This window comes from Rhagoletis pomonella, unplaced genomic scaffold (genome assembly GCF_013731165.1).
Source record: "Rhagoletis pomonella isolate Grant_MI unplaced genomic scaffold, Rhpom_1.0 Rhpom_scaffold_03738, whole genome shotgun sequence".
In the NCBI taxonomy this organism is placed as follows: domain Eukaryota; kingdom Metazoa; phylum Arthropoda; class Insecta; order Diptera; family Tephritidae; genus Rhagoletis; species Rhagoletis pomonella.
Genome location: NW_023462290.1, coordinates 1 through 16,218, shown reverse-complemented (window position 1 = coordinate 16,218; position 16,218 = coordinate 1). Strand labels below are relative to the sequence as shown.

General features: G+C 32.5%; 1 protein-coding gene across 1 annotated transcript; it reads left to right on the top strand.

Annotated features, from left to right (window-relative positions):
* Positions 1 to 249: 249 nt before the first annotated feature.
* LOC118754340 (chitin deacetylase 1-like) lies at positions 250 to 15,306 on the top strand. The gene is made up of 3 exons (XM_036489214.1): positions 250 to 1,317; positions 11,707 to 11,867; positions 15,025 to 15,306. Exons 1-3 carry the CDS (start codon positions 1,266 to 1,268, stop codon positions 15,283 to 15,285), a joined length of 474 nt encoding a protein of 157 aa, XP_036345107.1. The 5' UTR covers positions 250 to 1,265; the 3' UTR covers positions 15,286 to 15,306.
* Positions 15,307 to 16,218: the final 912 nt, after the last annotated feature.

Here is a 16,218-nt window from a genome sequence, read left to right as displayed (position 1 = left end):
GGTTATGTATGCGTACCACAAAAACCCACCTCTCTTGCCAAGCCAGCAAACCTTCACCAAGCGACACCAACGCGCTATGGGCCCACATTTCCCCTACCACGCGAATATAATATTTGTTTGCCAACACCCATGTCAAGAGAAACTCAACATAGACGCGCGCTGCTCAGCCCATTCTCAACCAGACTGCATACCAAAAGCGTTTGAATATAAAAGCGTGTTGTTGTGTCAGACACTCTCTTAGCCTGGCACGCCGCGACACGTACAGATTTTTATAGAAAATTCGCGACGAACGCGTTTTATTGCAAATTAATTAAAAAAAATAAAATAAAAACGCTTTGAATTTAGTTGAAAGGAATTTTTTTCCACAATTCAAAAAAAATTTAAATAATGCGAGAAATACACGATCGGCATACAACGGTGTGTTGAAAGTGCATAACGAATTGTGGTACAAAAAGTGTGGAACTTAATTAACTACAAATTCCCCTGCAAGTGGGCATGGTGAAGAGCAGTTAAAAGCTTCAAATATATAAAAATCGCTCTACCCCCCTAAAAGCAAAAGAGTTCAACGTATTCACCACTGCTGTCGACGATTGTGTCTATAAATAAAGTGTCTGTGTTGTTGCTATTGGTGTTGCATTGTTTGTGGTGGCATTTGCATTTAATTTTTCTGTAATAAAAGTAGTGGACGTCAGTGATTTCGAAGGTTGACACCACACACCAGCATAGTACATCACACCACACCACACCATCATTTGGTTATATTCAAATCCACCTTTTTGCTCCGCTCCTGGCTGGGTGTGCTAATCTTTGTCGCTGTTCGTGTGTGTGCGTGCGTTTAAGCATTTCTCGTTCAAACGTTGGTTGCTTACTTTATTTACTTGTTCGCGGCAGTTGCTGCGATCTTTGTGGTGTTGCGCTGGCGCAGTGTAAGTGGAACTCTGCTAGTGATCGGTAGGACAAATTTGCTATAGTGCGCTTTGTACTAAAACGATCTCTCCGCTTCTTCTACTACTGAAGTAATATATAATTTAGTAGTGAGACTATTGCTCGCTCGTCGTTGTCGTCGTTGTCGTCGTCGTCGTGAGCCCCACTTGAACATTTAACACTGAAAGTTTGTGTGTGCTTCGAGTTATTGCAATTTCTTGCGTTGAAACGTGAATACCGTTCGTAGTTAGTTGCTGCGGTGATCATCGCTGGTGTTTCAAAAAAACTTCAGCGCAAGTAAAAAGACACAACGCGCAAAATAAAACGAAAATAAATACACAATGGCAAAACTTTTAGTAGTTTTTGTCATTTTAGCTGTGGCTGCTGCAACAGGTGAGTGTGGAAAAAAAAAATTTGATAAAAAATAAAAGTGATTACATATTAAATGTCGAAAAAATAGCAAAGAGTAAAAAGGCAAAATATGACTGAAGTTGATATCCTACGTTGGATGCTATCGATTTTTGAGTACATTTTCGATAAAATAACAACGGTTTTTTCTTCAGTATGGAAAGCATTGAAATTTCTAGAGTTTTCATGAATTTTAACACTGCGAGTTTTGGTTTTGTTACTGTAAATTTTATGCCTTGTATTTTTGGCAGATCGCGGTTAGAAGCGACTCATAATAGCCGACATTTTTTGTTAATGGCGAAAACAAAAATTAAAATTTTCCTAAAAAAAAAAATTATAAAATATTTAAGCATACGAGCTAAAAAGCAAGAAAATAAATATTTGTTAAACAAAAAACCAAAACAAATATTAAAATTAAAAAAATAAACTATATATAGTGGGAAATCAGCCCAGACTAACCTTGAAAACATCGAAACCTTTGCTGAACTTTAAAATGTTATTTAGAAAAATTTCGACTTTCCAGTTATTCTAGTTTATCGCTTGCGGGATCGAGTGAAGTGAGAATTTCTAATATGAATTAACATTTTTATGTTTTTGTTACTTTTAACTTATTAACAATTATGGGTATTCAAATTTTTGTTATTAAAAAAATTGGAAAATTTAAAAAAATAATTAAAAAACAAAAAAAAATTTATAAATCTTTAATTTTTTCATCAAATATGTTTACTAGCCTCTAATTAATCAAAATATATAATTTAAATTTTTTTATTATTGTTCGTTTTATAGAACTTTTCATACAATTTTTACTCAAAATCTTTAAATTTGTAATTTTGATTTGAAAATATCAGTTTTTTCAAAGAATGTATACCAAAAATATTACAATTTTGATTTTGATTTGAAAATATAATTTTTTTTTTTACCAGTTTTTTACTCATGCTTGCTTAAACTTACAAACATTGTTGTTGTATCCACATACAAAAACTTGTACGATTTTAAAGTAGGTAGATATTCTAAGTGGGATTTCTTAGCTTGAATTTTGTAGATCCGAATTGTTTTTGGTATCGTAAATGTCTAAGGGTTATGCGAATTCATGGCTGAATGCCCTTAACAATCTAGAAGCTTTCGCACCTTTTGCAGAACTTAAATATTTTTTATTTCGAATTTTCAAGTTATTTAAATTTAACATGTTTCTCAAGAAAAATGTGTGAAGTTTTGGCAGTTTAGTTATGAATTCACATTTTTTACTTTACATTGTTTGAAAAAAATATGGTAAAACAAAAAAATTTTCATCAAACAATGTATGGTTATTTAGTCCCTGATTAATGTAAGTGCAACTGAATTTTTTTTAATTTTTGAGAATTTTTCAGAGTTTTTCAGGTTCATCTTTGTACAAAAATAGCGAAATTTTGTCAATGATCGACTAATAACTCTAAACTTTACTTAAACAACTATATACATACATTTATTTTTTTTTTATTTAAAATTTTGAGTTCTCGAGTTATTCAATTTTAATTTTGTCGGAACAAAATTCAGTAGATATGTTTCACGAAAAATTATGTGAAATTGAAGAAGTTGTGATTATGAACTATCATTTTTTAACCAAATTTTGTTTGAGAAAATAAAAGTATAAAAATTTGAATTCACAAAAATTTTAATCAGACGCAAAAAATTTTCATCGAAAAATGTCCATTTGGTTCCTGATAAATCAAAAACTTTTATCAAAAAAAGTTCAAACTTAGCTTTTTTCGTTTTGTTTTCTTAATTTTTTAGTTTTTTCGGTAGATTTAGGGTAAAGTTAGCAAAATTTGGTTTTAGGTAGTCTTAATAACCTGAAAAGGGTATGCCTTACAGGTCTATTCTCGCTGGTAACAAAAATTTTGTAATTTTTAAATGAAGTTGAAGCCGGGGCTTTTGTTCATAAAATAAATTTGTGTTTTTTTTTGTAATTAACTAACTTCAAATGTCCACACAAACCTTGATCTTGCATCTACGGCTATTACTCGAAGTTTCAAGTTTTCACAAATAATTTTTTATTACTTTTCAAAGATTTCAAATGAAGGATTCACTTATGGTAAATAGCTAAGTTGAGTCACAAGAAGACGGCTATTCCTAAAAGGCTCACTCAATGAACAGAGAGGCATATTATGGTGCTAAGGTGAGGTTTCCCACACCTGTCACTGTATGCTCAAAAGCCCTAGCGATCTTTTTGTCCTGCAAACGAGACCTTATCTAACTAGGTCTACAATATCTGTCAATACAGTCAATACAGGCTGATAAATTCAACATGTATCTGTTTAATTTAAAGAGACAAACGCAAAGATTTCGCGTTTTTTTTTTTGTGGATGCGGATCTGCGTAGAACACTTTGGACAGTTACTATTTACCTGTTTCTGGCCTTTCGCAGTCAGGATTAGTTCTTAAGACGTGCCAATCGGTCGGTAAGGCCGGATGTTCTTGCATTTATTAAAATTTAAAAGAAAATTGAATTTTTTTCGACAAATATCGCAACACCTTTTGCCTCAGCCTCATTTTTGCACACATTTTCTACAAATCATTTGGCTGGCACATCGCTTGCATAATTTTTTTAATCCAACTTTCTCCACTTTAGATGTGCACATAATATTTCATTTTTAAACATATGTATTTACTATAACTCTATTTTCAACGTTAATGGCATTATAAATACACCATTATGGCACGCATTTTCCTCAGTTTGCAACATTTTCCGTCGTAAATGTAAAATGATTTTTTCATCGGCATTTGTCATACTTCACCCACTTTTCAAAAGCACAGACGCAAACTTATACAATCATATCCATGTATATAAGTTGCACTATTTTGTGGATAATTATTTACAAAAAATTTACATACACATAAGTACAGTCAGAAAAAATTGTATGGCAATGCAAGATACCGGAAACATTTGGTTACTCAAGTGCGCTTGCACTTAAATGAGAGTGCACGCAAACGCGTGTGTGCCAATATTCAAAGAGTTGGCGGATAAGCTAAAAACAAGTTTTTTATTTTTACAGCCGGCTAAGTGCAATTTTTAGATTGAAATTTTACTCAAATTTAACTTTTATTTTAGTTTTAATTTAATTTTGTAATTTTTTTTTTATTTTATTTTTTATAAATGAAACTCGTCCAAGCTATCTACCAACTAAATGATTTTCATATGCAACTCTTTTTTGCTCCCATTGGCTGTTACAACGCAAACTTAACTGAATAAATTTTCGTAATCAGTATTTCTGAAAATTCCAAGAGCTGAGATATGGACCCCTGGCTCACCCTTCAAAATTAACCTTGCAACTCAACAATTATGTACTTATACATATTGTATATACACCTCGTGTCATAAATATAAGCGCACCACGTATTGACCAGTTTTAACAATTTATTTTTTGATGTTTAATTTGAATTATTTTTTTATAAAATTCAAACTGTGTGCAATATTTAAAAATAAATCAACAAACTTTCGCAAAAATTTAAAGTGTTTTAATTAGATTTTTTAGCAAAATTTTGGGTATGCGGTTTTGTAGTCCATACAAATTTAGTTTTTAGTGCAAGTTTGCAGTAGCTAGGACTTAACGTTGATTTTTTACATTTTTTTTTGTGCTAACGGTGTTGTTCAAGTATTTCAAAATTTTTCTTTTATATGGAACAAAAAATTGGCAACTCCTTCAACAAAAAAATTTGCCAAAATCAACGGTAAGTCCTAGCTACTTCGACGATTCATTGTACTAAAATTGAATGAGCTAAAAAACCGCATACTCAAAATTTTTATATTTTTTTATATTTTGTAAAATTTTTTTAATATTGCACAAAGCTTGAAACTTTTTTTGTTAAAGCATAAACCATATTTTTATAAAAAAAAATAGCTAAAATGAAATAACAACAAAAAATTTTTAAAACCTCTCAATATGTAGTGCGCTTAGTATTATGACACGTGTTGTAATTACATACTTATGTATGTACTATATGGAAACTCTGTGCAAACATTTCACATTTCTTGCAGCTCCTCTGCGCTTTGCTGCCCATTCATATGTATGTAAAGGCAACTATACCCACTTATATGCATTGTTCACACTATGCAACTAAATGCGTACTTTTCTTTCCACTCTCCTTCTTAATTTTCTGCATTCCCTTTTTAATAAGCTTGACATTTAGCATCGCCATCGCTTCGTTTGGTTACTCTAGTCAACCTTGACGACTGTGCTGATTAAAATTGTTTGCTTTTGTTGTTGTTTTTATGCTTTAGGTGTTTGTGGTTGTTTGTTGTTATTTATTTTTTTCTTATTTTAATAGTGAAAGGTCGTTTTGGTGTTGCAGTGAAACAACTTTTATTTTTATGTGACATCGAGCGTATATTTAGGTTTTTCATTTTTGCATAATTTTTTTTTGACTTGGTTAGTTGCAAACCAAATTCGCCTCATGCAATAAACTATGATTTAATCTAAAAGTGAACTGGTATTAAAATAAAGCTTCTATTAAGAAACCGGTGGAATTGCTTTTGTACAAATTTATTCAACTCTTTATCGAAATCAAGATGTTTTTTTTTAGGTTTTGTTTGAAAGTTAGTTTTAAATTTGACTTCTCAGTGCACTTCTTATGAAAGAAACCTGTTTTTTTAAACCATTTCAAATGCTCCAATTAGCGAGTAGTCAGTAAAAGTGGACAAATATAGAAAAATTACTAATATAGTTGAGCATAAAGAGTAAAAACACAACTTCGTTACGCGCTGAATTAATATAAAATTGTTTGGCATCTGCATTAGGCTCCTAATTCTATTCCACCCACAACTCTTCAACAGAGCACTAGGCGTGAGGTAACCTATGGAACCAAAGCTTAATTTACTTTAATAAGATCGAAATTGGGTTTTAGGGTTGTGTATAAAAGGTGGCTTCCATCTGTAATCCTCCACCACCCTAAAGGTAAAGCAATCGGATAATTGTAGTGCTCTACGAGCAAAATCGACTATCTCAAAAAAGATAGATTGCTAACGGATTCTCCAGGAACTAATTTTATTAATCAATTATATTTCCTGGTTGAAACTGAAGATGCTAATCTAGACCAGTAAATAAGATTCATAAATCACTATGAAGTCAATATTAAATGGTTACCTATCATAAAATTACCTTTTAACTCGTGTTAATGTTGTTTGTAAGAATAAAGTGTAGTTAGAATTAAAAACGTGTCTTCATAACACTCAACTCGTAATTCAACCATAGAAGTTAAATTTAAAGGTAACATGAAATAAATGCTGACAGATCTGACAAAGAAAAATTTTGCCATATACATAATACCTTTCTAGTTCTTGGTGGCCAAGGAAGTGTGATTTATCCATGGTCTATAGTGCTTCCGGTGGAAAGGTGGTCGAGTTGTTATTGCACGCGAATAATTGTTGGGTATTGTGATGCCAGCCGCGCAGGTGTTTGTTTTTCTGAATTCAGCTGATCGTTATAGTCGGATAGCAAGAGCAATAGCTGCAATCCATTTGGCATCCTAGTTCGTCTCTTGATGCCAAAAAGAACGTCTCTTGACGATATATTTAGGATCAAGCCTTTTCGGACATTTCAGTTCCATAGATTTCACGGCCGATTTGCAATGTTTGATATAGGTCGAAGTCGACAAAGAGTTTTAGTCTCAAGTGAAAGGACGGAGAAGGCTTTGCTGCTCTTTACTTTGAGATCAACTTAGCGTTACATCCGTTAGCAAGGATATGACGCATTCCTTTACTACATATCGAGGGCATCTGGGACTGTCATCACTGATATTAATTTTAACTATGCAATTCAATAACAAATTCCTCTAGTAAGCGATATACAAGGTCATCATCAACCTCATCGATGACAGCTAAGTCTTAGGTGGATTTTTATATTAGAATCTCATTTCTCTGAAATTTGCAGATAGATTCTATTGAATATAAGCCCTCGATATACTACAGGAAATTTCAGTCTCGAGAAAGCTCGTCGAGATGCATAGATTTTTCAATTTGAAGATCTGTCGAGAAAACTCTGCTGATCCTTTTCGTGCGCAATTCAGCTATCAAATCGCCACACACGCAAAAGATTCTTGTTCGTGCTTGTTGTCTTAATTTTTTGCCTTGCTGTGTCCTTCTTTTGTGCCTACTGATCTCGCTGTTACCTCACAATATTCGAGTTAAGCGCATTAGCTATCCTTATTACCATTGAAATCTTCAATAATGAGATTATTAAACGACTTTTTTATCGCTTCTAGGCAAAGAATGTTGACTTGTCCATTTACTCTACCTTTGCGGCAACTCATGACCCTTATATTGGGTTTTAAACTTTTGGAGAATCTGGATTCATACTTATGTATATGGGTAGTTACCATACATATTCGTTGCTTAATTCATTGCTGAGGTTCTCTTATTTGCTTTACGCGCATTAGTGTAGAAACTGCAGTATAAAGGGGCCATATACATATATACGTGGGACATTATTTTTCTGTCTATCTAAAAATTACCCGGTCATTTTGCAATTCTCTACGCCAGTTCTTTGCTTGTTTTCGTAACTCAAACTTTCATTCTTTTTAATGCCTTCTATATACATATTAGCAAATAAAAACTTTTGCTTATTTCACACTCTACTCTGTTTAGATCTAATTAACTTTTTCTTACAAACGGCAAAGCAATCAGAACTTAATTTACTTTACAAATCTTTTGCCACTTTGTTGCTACTGTTGGTGACTCGTTTTGCTATTTCTTAGCCATTTTTACGACTGTCACTTAAATTGGTACCATTTCGTGCCATGTTCTTTATAATTTAAGTCATAAAGTTAGCTCAGCATCAACAAGCAAAGCCCTCAATCATCAACAACCGGCTGCACCAGTTTCTATATATTTTGACCGCCCAACAATTAGTCTACAAAGGCGACTGGCACTAATGGGTGTTATGTGCCAAAAGCACACGTGTTTTCAAACACAACAAGCACATATGTACATAAGGGTGCGACACTCGCCATTTTGGTACTATTTTTTCATCAGAATAATAAAATCTGTTACATTTTAGACTGCCGCGAAAGTATTTCAAAAAATATTAAGAGTTACGTGAGCTGCTCCCATTTGAAAATATCTCTAAAAATCGCGCTTTTTATAAATAAAAGATTTTTAAAGATAACTTTTTCTAAAAAATCAACTCAAATGATAGAAGAGTTTAAGCTTAGAAGCTCTGCATAAAAATGTTTAAAAAATGTATCAACGGAATCAAAATAATGAGATTTTTAGAGGCATTTCCAAATCACTGCAGCTCGCGTAAATTTTAATTGTTTCCGATATATTTTCACGGAAGTATTAAAATATAATAATTTTTTTATTCCAGTGGAAAAACCGCAACTTTTTTTAATAAGACACTCTAATGTACACATGTATGTACATACATGCATAGGTACTTATTAGGGATGTTAATTTTTCAGCTTTTTCCGATCCCGGGATTTTCGGGATGTCGTTATGACAATCACGGGATAAGTCCCGGGATTAAGATATTCATTACTTTTCAACAACTTAAATCGCTTCTATATTGTTTGAGAAGCTCTCCTACCACAAAATAAATAATAAATAAATAGGTTTGAAGCCTACTTTTTATTTAAAGTGGCATTTTTATTTTTACTCTCTGAAGTCAGCATTGACTTCAAAAAACTTTGTAATTTCAAAGATATGATTGACTCCAAAAATTATTTAAAAAATTCAGTGCAATCTAGAATACAAATATGGGTACCAAATGCAAGAGGAAATTTCTGCATAATGTCAAAATATTTAAATTTTTTGGATGCACAAGGACGAATAGGTAATTTTTAAAGCTTATAAAGTTAGAAGGACTAAATTTGAGGATATTATCGAGTTTATATTATGTCCTTAACAATTAATTTTTTCAAAAACAAATATTGGGAAATTTCAAGGATAAAATTTTAAAAGGACATTTTTAATACTTACCAGTCCTGCTGCACCAAAAACTTGTATCTGTTTATATTCTACAGGATTTCCTCTTTAATTCGATTCCCATACTTCTTCTCAAAGCAAATTTCTCTGAATTTTTATACCCGAGCGCACTTGTGCACAAGGGTATATTAATTTTGTTCACATAACGGTTGTTTGTAACAGCCAAAACGAATCGAGATAGATATAGACAAATGTATACATAAATGATCAGGATGAAAAAAGAAATCGATTAAGCCATGTCTGTCTGTCCGTCCGTCTGTCCGTCTGTCCGTCTGTCCGTCTGTCCGTCTGTCCGTCTGTCCGTCTGTCCGTGTACACGATAACTCGAGCAAAAATTGAGATATCTCAACGAAACTTGGTATGTAGGTTTCTCTTAATCCAAGGTAGGTTGGTATTGAAAATGGGCGAAATCGGACTTTAACCACGCCCACTTCCCATATAACGGTAATTTCCAGAAATACGAAAACTGCGATATTTTAGTAACTACTGAAGATAATTCACTCAAAATTGATATTTACAATAATTTTTAGACGAAAAATAAGAATATTATAAATTTTTGGAAAATGGGCGTAGCCACGCCCACTTATGGTTACATGTGTATATCTTGGTAACCGCTGCACCAATTTCTTCCAATCTTGGCACAGTTGTTGGCCTTCGCATAACATACCAAATGGCCGAAAATTTTTAAAATCGCTCAATAACCACGCCTACTTCCCATATAACGGTAATTTTCAGAAATACGAAAACTGCGATATTTTAGTAACTACTGGAGATTATTCACTCAAAATTGATATTTATAATAAGTTTTAGACGAAAAATAAGAATATTATAAATTTTTGGAAAATGGGCGTAGCCACGCCCACTTATGGTTACATGTGTATATCTTGGTACCCGCTGCACCAATTTCTTCCAAACTTGGCACAGTTGTTGGTCTTCGCACAACATACCAAATGGCCGAAAATTTTTAAAATCGGACAATAACCACGCCCACATCCCATATAACGGTAATTTAGAGAAATACAAAATCTTCGATAAATCATTAAATATTGAAGCTAATTTATTCAAAATTGATGCTTGCAACAATTCTTTACCAAGAAATACGTTTATGGTAAAATTTTGGAAAATGGGCGTGGCACCGCCCACTTATGATCACATATAAGTATATCGGTAACCGTTCTACCAATTTGTACCAAACTCGGTATGGTTATTGTACTTGCCACGTGTAAGCAAAACGTTGAAAATTATTGAAATCGGACTAAAATAACGGCCGATTCTCATGTAACGGTAAATTTAAGAAATGCTTGAAACTTCAATATTTCGAAATTGAAGGACGCTAATTTACTCAAAATTGATACACCTCGGCTTACCATCTAGCGGAAGGTTTCGGAAGGGTGAAAAAAACATATATTTAATACTTGCGCCGGGTATTTAATGTTCGGCTCCGCCCGAACTTAGACTTTCTTACTTGTTTAAATCAATTTGCATTACTGTCAGAGTGGAAAACTAAAAACGTAATTTTACTATATTTGGCTCATGGTTTCGCGAATATATTGATTTTTGTGTGTAAAATTGACTATCGCACGGAGTTATATGTATCCCGGGATTTTGGGGACCTTGAAAAGGCCGGGATCTCGGGATTAACATTCCTAGTACTTATTCATTCAGAGAAAAACTGATTTAAAAATATGTATATGCTCCTATGTATGCACTTATGTTTGACACTCTTAAGTCCACATTTTTTTCTTTGGTGCAAATATTTGACGTATGTCAAGCAGGAAGCTTTTATAAAAGTATCCACTTGAAACCTACTTCTCAAATACTCGTACTAAACCAATTTAACCGAAAATGGTTATGTATGACTTGCGTTGGTGCATACACACACACATGCACACGTAAACTTGTATCCATATATAAAAAAAAAAAAAACCAAACCAAAAAATTGGCACAATCGTTTGTTGGCCTACACATCTGCTTCCGGTTTGTTGTTATTGCCGACTAGCGCTTTGTGTCTTTTATTGGGCGTGTTTTATAAACAGCAATTGCTCACGGTTTCTTTTGTTGATTTTTGAATTATCGCTTGTCAAACGTTTGACGATGCGCAATAACCGGTTATTTGCTTCATATTTTAATAATGGCAATCATTTTATAGCGTTCAAAATTATTATTCATATTTATTATAATTTATTTGATTTATTGATGCAGCTCGCTTTTCGAAGATAAGTGCAAATTAGTTGGCCATATCGCGAATTTCACTTGAACAAATATTCCCAAAAATTACAAAGCAAAACAAAAACAATTTTTCTCAATAACGCAGCTTTGCCTAAATAAACTGTAGCAACTATTTAAATTTATTTTGCATTCGAATTAAGTATTTAATATCATTATTTATTTTTACTATTTTTGCTCATCCAATTTCAGCTTCTGCAGAACGTGTGAGACGTCAGGCCACAACTGAGGAGCCCAAGAAAGAAGAGTCCTTCGAGAAGGAGCTCTGTAAAGATAAAGATGCCGGTGAATGGTTCCGTTTAGTCGCTGGCGAGGGCGATAACTGTCGTGATGTCATTCAGTGTACATCGTCGGTAAGTTAAAAAAAAAAACATTATTACTTATTTCACTTTATTTTTAGCGCTTCAAAAAATAATATAATTTCCAAGTAGGAATGTAAATGAAATAAAACGAAATGAAATGAAAAATTTATTATAAATATGATACATATGAAAATGAAAATAAATGTAAAATAATTTGAAATTGACTGAAAAATTAAAAATAGATTAAAATTAAATGCAGTAAAATAGAATAAAATCAAAGTGAATTAAATTAAACTAAATTAAATACAAATGAATTGCATTAAACTAAATCAAAACAAAGTAAATTAAATTAAATGAAAATAAGTGAGGTATAATTTAATTAAATAAAATAAATTTAATTAAAGTACTTTAAATTCAATTAAAATAAATAAATTCTCAACAGGAAGCACACATCTGGCTTTCAATTTATTTAATATAAATTAATTCATTTAAATTAAATTCAATTAAAATAAATGAAATAAAATGAAAGGAAATAAAATCAATAAGTTGAAATGACCCCTAAAAAAATTACAAAAATTAAATAAGTGAAAGGGTGAAACTTTATTTTTTTCTGTTTTGGCGTTGGAGATGGACATTGTGGTAAAATCTAGAACCAGCGAAATCATCAAATCATCAAAATCGTAGCGAAAAATTAAAATAAAATTATCCTTCGTTTAAAAATCGAGAAATTTAAGTATAAGATAGAACGTTTTAAATCACGTATTGAAAATAACCGTAAAGGATTAAGATTTTTTTATTTATTTTTAAATCATGGTAAAATCGTTATTTTTTTTTTACTTTACTTTTTATTTTTCCGCTCAAAAAAATCGTTAAATTTTGATTTATATTTTTTCGGTGAAAATTAATCGTTATTTTGTAGTTTTTATTTTTAGATCAGTGCCAAGCAGCTAGTAGTCTCGCGAAGCTGAGTGCGCTGGCACTGCTTTCGATCGTTACTTTTTTATTTTTATTTCTCCAACAAGAAAATCGTTAAATTTGGATTCCTATTCGGTCAAAATTGACCGTTTATCATAAAAACCCAAAAATAACACTTGTTCGTGATAAAATCACAAAACAGCGGTAGAATTTGATGGAAAAAATAAAAACCCAAAAACAACAATTATTTTTGGTCGAAAAATAAAAATCACAAAATAATGGTTGAATTTGATCAGAAATACAGAAAACCTAAGCCGATACCTGAAATCTAAATTATTAGCTGTCCAAAAATTTTAATTGAAATCATCAAGGCAGTTATTGAGTTCACTAATAGTAACCATGTTTAGGGTAATCGAGTTGGCTTTGCTTCCAACACAGTCCAGCATAAATATCGAATCTTATCGCCTTGGGTTCGCCTTTGGGGACATCGTCCATTTTTCCAAACTAAGTAACCCACAGCGCCGCACATTGTACGATGGACAAAATCGTAAATAAATACCTCGATAGGAATAATATAAAAATATAGAAAATATCGGTTCGAAAGCTGATATAATGGCCTACAAGAGAAAAATAGAACCATTATATAATTATTATATTCAACTTTCAAAAAATTTCATTGCAAAAAGAACTTTCGAAAAAAATTAATACTTTGCTAAAAAGTCTTTAGATGGTGATTTTTTAAATTGCAAAGTTGCATCTAAATTTGAAACTTCTTAATCAGACTTTTCAGTATGCAGTCTATAGCCCATTAAATTGTAGTAAATAAAGTTCAAGTTTTAAGTTGCTAAAAACTCGTGTTAAATTTTGATAATTTTTTTTCTGATTGTGACGCATTTTTTCCATACAAAAAAGATCTGGAATATACTTTGTATGGATGAAAAATCTGTTAAAAATAATTGCCAAAAATCAACGAAAATGTTTAGCAACTTAAAATCTTAACTTTATTATACTAAAATTTAATGGGCTACAAAACTGCATTGTCAACAAAATTATTTAGTCAACTTTTGACAACAAATTTGGATTCCTCGGTTGAAAATCTACAAGAAAATATCATAAAACCAAAATCTTTTTTTGACCTGGTCAGCAAGGTATTATTTTTTCATTTTTCAGCGACATTTTTTGGGGTTGAATATAATGATTATATATTTGCATTATTCTTCTTTTGTAGGCCATTATGTGAGCTTTCGAACCCATATATTTCCATATTTTTATCTTATTCCTATCGAGAAATTTACAACTTTGTCCATCGATGCTCCGAAATCGTACACTATGCGCCGGATATAAGCGGATGAGGTCTCAGCTCCTTGCTTCATGCATTTCATGCATTCGTCACTACTAGTTATCGCTCTCTGAAGTCTTTCCATGACAACGCTAGTACGAATTGCATAAACGCCCTTTCGCATTCACTTCGAGACGGGAAAATTTGCAATGCTTTTAGGTGAAAAAAGGGTTTCTTTACCCCAGAGATCAATGATGATATGTAAGTATACCGCAAGTGACACATAGTGCTTCTCAAGACCTCTACTGAGATTAAGTTATCAAAAAACTCTGTATAGTTCGTTTCACAATGTTTCTTTTTTTCAATTTAACTGAGTAGGGAGCGAAATAAGCCGATAAAGCTTACAAAGCAACCAGGCTTGGGTAATAAATGTTATTTTAAAATAGAAAATTTGTGTCACAGGTACATAAGAACAAATTTAAAAACAATTTACGCCAAAAAAAATTCAAAAACGGTTGCCATCCTTCTACAAATCAGAGTATTTTAGATATAGTGTACAAGCAATAACACAATGTTCATATCTAATGAATGGTTTTGCTGTTAGCTGTAATTTAGAAAATAATTTTGTATCGAGTTGCCACCTCAAAATAATTTGAAAGTTCACTTTTTACATGTCTGTCATGGAATAGAATATCAACAAAAATGTCCATAAACGCTGCTATTTAAAAAAATTACAGCAATACTTATATCTAATGAATTGTTTTGCTGCTAGCTTTAAGAAACATTTTTGCATAGGGTTGCCACCTAAGAAATAATTTAAAACTTAAGTAACCTAATGCAAAAAAAAAAATTATACAAAATATTTATTAAAACATGAAATGGGTTTGTATGCTTAAATATTTCGTTAGAGTAGCCATAGAATTATAATTAAATTAAATAGGGTACTAAATAAACATTCCTCAAAAATTCTTAAAACTCATCGTGATTTGATAATTGTTTTCCTTTCCCCCACAGGGCCTGCAAGCTATTCGTTGCCCGGCTGGTCTGTTCTTCGATATTGAGAAACAGACTTGCGACTGGAAAGAATCTGTGAAAAATTGCAAATCAAAGAACAAAGAACGCCGTGTTAAGCCTTTGCTGCATACAGATGAGCCACTCTGTCAAGATGGCTTCTTGGCTTGTGGTGATGGTAATTGCATTGAGCGTGGACTTTTCTGTAACGGCGAGAAGGATTGCTCAGATGGTTCAGATGAGAACAGTTGTGGTGAGTACTGAAGACTGCAATTAATAAACTTCCTGGCACAAAAACAATAACAAAAAATGAATATTTGTTTGTGAATACAACAAATCAGTAACCTCAACACACCTTTAATTATGCAGCAACAATTCGCATTAGATCAACATATTTAGATATATGCACCTACTACTAAATTTAGTGTATCGGGATTTATTGACGCGCATGTGCGTCTATGTATTTGTGCAAATAAATCTTCGGCTCACCTAAAAATGTCAAAAACCACTATAAAGTGACAAATCGGCAACAACGTTGCTTGGCATGCGCGTAAAATTCAATCAGTAAATTCGAAACCGGAATTCATCACGCGCGGCGTTACTCAATTTGAATATCGCAATTTTTGTTTAATCTCTTCTTTTGTGTATATGTAATTTTTCTGCTTCTTCTACTACTGCTACGCCAGCATATTGATTACATGCGCGCATGCGTTTGCGGATATTTGGGGTTTTCGGGCTGCTCATCACCCGCTCTCCCCGGCCACGCTAACAGCAAATCAAAATTTTTGGCTTAAAATACTCTACAAAAATGTAAGAAAATAAAGGCGATTAGCGATTGGCGTGGTCTTGAGCAGCTATACAGCTTAAGAGATTATAATATTTTGCCGATACAAACATATTTGCGTAGATATGTAAAATTACTTGTAATCGAAATGTGAGCCAACAACTCCAGCAGCAGCCAAGCATGGCTTGGCAATAGGCGATTGTTGACACAGACATAACAACAACACTTTTCTTACGTTTTCTTAAGCAAAAAACACGTAGAAATATTTATCATAAATACCGGTTTCAAGATTGCAGCAGAAATCGAAATTTTTCATTGTTGCCAGCAAGTTTTTTTCCGTCACTTTTCTCACCTATGAGCTTACGGGGTTTACATACCTTCTTCTTCTTCTTCTGCGCATTTCGACACTTTTT